At 53.3% G+C, this 2,598-nt stretch overlaps 1 protein-coding gene across 1 annotated transcript in view; it reads left to right on the forward strand.

The window, feature by feature from the left end:
- The window catches only part of PLK3 (polo like kinase 3), a 19,554-nt gene extending 17,477 nt beyond the window's left edge, over nucleotides 1–2,077 (forward strand). The window contains exons 12-13 of the mRNA XM_018573724.1: nucleotides 372–621; nucleotides 1,872–2,077. Coding sequence (XP_018429226.1) covers nucleotides 372–621; nucleotides 1,872–2,066 — 445 coding nt within the window. The 3' untranslated portion in view covers nucleotides 2,067–2,077. The remainder of the gene's footprint in view (nucleotides 1–371; nucleotides 622–1,871) is intronic.
- Nucleotides 2,078–2,598: the final 521 nt, after the last annotated feature.

Below are 2,598 nucleotides of genomic sequence, written 5' to 3' on the forward strand. Positions count from 1 at the left end.
TTACAGTCTGTGCACGAGGATCACACAGTAAAGAGAGGGTGACAGGCTGTGTGCACGAGGATAGCCCACAGAGTACAGGGAGGGTTACAGGCTGTGCACGAGGATAGCCCACAGAGTACAGGGAGGGTTACAGGCTGTGCACGAGGATAGCCCACAGAGTACAGGGAGGGTTACAGGCTGTGCACGAGGATAGCCCACAGAGTACAGGAAGAGTGTACAGGATCATACGGGTAGCCCGCAGAATCCGAGTCTCGGGGTGGGACGAGACGTAACGCACACATCTTGCAATGACAGGTACTCACGGCCCGGGAATGTCACCCAACCGGTTCCGGCGAGTTTATTGGGATGCGGTTGGTGAAATCCGGTCGCAGGTCACGGTCACCTCTCATTACTCGGAGAGAGTTACTGGAATGCGAAGGAGGGAAACCTGCCGGGCAGAGTTTTTTTTTGATGGGACGTTTTATGAGGTTGAAAGTCGGCGTTTTGACTCACCGAGATTTCTCTGTTCAGGGCGGAGACCTTCCGTGTCACGAGGAGACGGCGCAGCCGCTGCTTCTGCTGCTGCAATGGGTGAAGACGGAGCACGCGCTGCTGATGCTTTTCAACAATGGAACGCTGCAGGTGAGACAGCGCGGAATTCCCGGCCCCGGGTCACGGGGAACGTTTCATCCTAAAAACTGAGGCGGATGGTAATATAACAGTCTGGGTGATACCGCTGGCCCATAGTGCTCCAATGGCTTCCACACATCACCGCAATTAGTCTACAGGGGGTGACCAACCCATTGACATAAGATACCCCCCCCCCCCCCCCCTGCTTACCCATCAAAAAAAATGGCTTATTGATGTCACTTGTCTCCAATTGGCCCTTAGCAAACCGATTCCTCCCAAACCTCCCTGTTCCATGACTTGATCCGCCGTAGTTGCCCCATCACAAACACTGGCCGGCTGCCTCAATCGTTGCTTTTGAATAAAATGGCGTCTGTTGGCCCTAGTTCAGGGTGGCTGGAGGGCAGGATCAGCACTAGACGGCTCCCGTAGTGACATCACTGTGCTATTGGATTTGTCTGGTGGCTGTGATCCAATGACGGGCCAACCTACAGTAGAGGTACAATGCAGTGACGTGCGGTACCTCTTGCTCCGGGTAAGGCATTCCCCAGCCCCCACTGTCGGACGAAGCTCCGCCTCGCCGGACAAAGCCCCACCTCCGACCTGTACCCAAGCTAGTGGAAGGGAGGAGCCGTCCCTCACTTGCTCCTCACTGCTGAGGCACTCCGTCCATGACGGGGTTACACGGCGAGGAGGATTTCCCTGCTCAGTAACCTGTTAGAAGCCGACGTGAATGGAGAAAAAGCTGTCAGCTTCAGACATGAATCTGACAGCTTTTTCCTCCATAATTCTAGGTGAGGCTCCGCCCCCCCCCCTGACCGCACGTCCCTGGTACAATGTATAGAGACCGGTTGTCAGTCTTGTGGCTTCCACCTCTTGGTTACATTATGGGGACCACTCTCGGGGTAATGCATCCTTTGAGTATGGGGGTTCGGCACGACTAGTAAGAACGGTCGCATAGCCTGATGACTGCTAAAATGTTTCAAGACTAACCAGTGCGTTTTGGGGGGGGGCGGATGGTCTTCCCCTTCAGGGCTTGGGCTATAAGACTTGTATCTTACCGCACTGTATTTAATGGGTATCCTGTCCTGAGGCTAAATATAACCAAGGTGTCCTGCGGAGATGCCCGACTTCCCCTGAAACGCGTTGGCTCTAACATTTCTCCTATCCCAATACAAATGTAAACGCATTTGTCACCTACAATGGCTTCTCGCACGTTTTTCCTGACTGGTTCTTGTTTTTGTTTTTTTTTCCTCCTCCCGTAGGTGAATTTTTACAACGACCACACTAAGCTGATCCTCAGCAAGCCGCACGATGCGCACCTCCTCACCTACATAAACCGGGAGCGCAATTCCCAGACGTTCCCGCTCAGCTCGCTGGTGGAGAGCGGCTGCAGCCTGGATATGTACCACCGCCTGAAATACACCCTCAAGCTGCTGCAACAGAAAGCGCAGTCCTAAATGCGGAGCCGCCCACCCCGCCGCGGCCGACCTCTTTTGTGTCCCGGGACTGAGATTTTTTTGGACTTCTGCCTTTTTTGATTGGCTGCCGAGCCTCTGGACTATGTGAATGATTCAGTCCTGGGAAGGAACGGAACTGACTCTACAAGCCAATGGCTCCTCTCGGAGCTTTTTGGTGCTTCACTAAAATCCTTCCACAGACTGTAGCGAGACGCTTAAGTTGCCTTCACTTCCGTCATAGATTTTCCTGGCGTGATCCGACGCCTCCACTCACTGCACGGCGCTTTGCCAAATCCTCACCGCTCGTGGTGCTTCTCATCCTGGTTATGGGTAAAACACTTTATTTCCGACTGGCACATCAAAGGGGAACGCGGTCCGTAGATGAGCGATACTTGAACCGTGCTCGAGGCTCAATGAGCCCAACACAACGGGGATTAATCCGGTGACACGGAGCGGGTTGAGCTGTTGACTTGCTGCCTCTAAATTTCTGTTCAACTTTTTTTTATTGTGCTTGTTTAAAAAGAATCCCCTC

This window comes from Nanorana parkeri, unplaced genomic scaffold (assembly GCF_000935625.1).
Source record: "Nanorana parkeri isolate BGI_ZX_2015 unplaced genomic scaffold, ASM93562v1 scaffold2508, whole genome shotgun sequence".
Taxonomy (NCBI): domain Eukaryota; kingdom Metazoa; phylum Chordata; class Amphibia; order Anura; family Dicroglossidae; genus Nanorana; species Nanorana parkeri.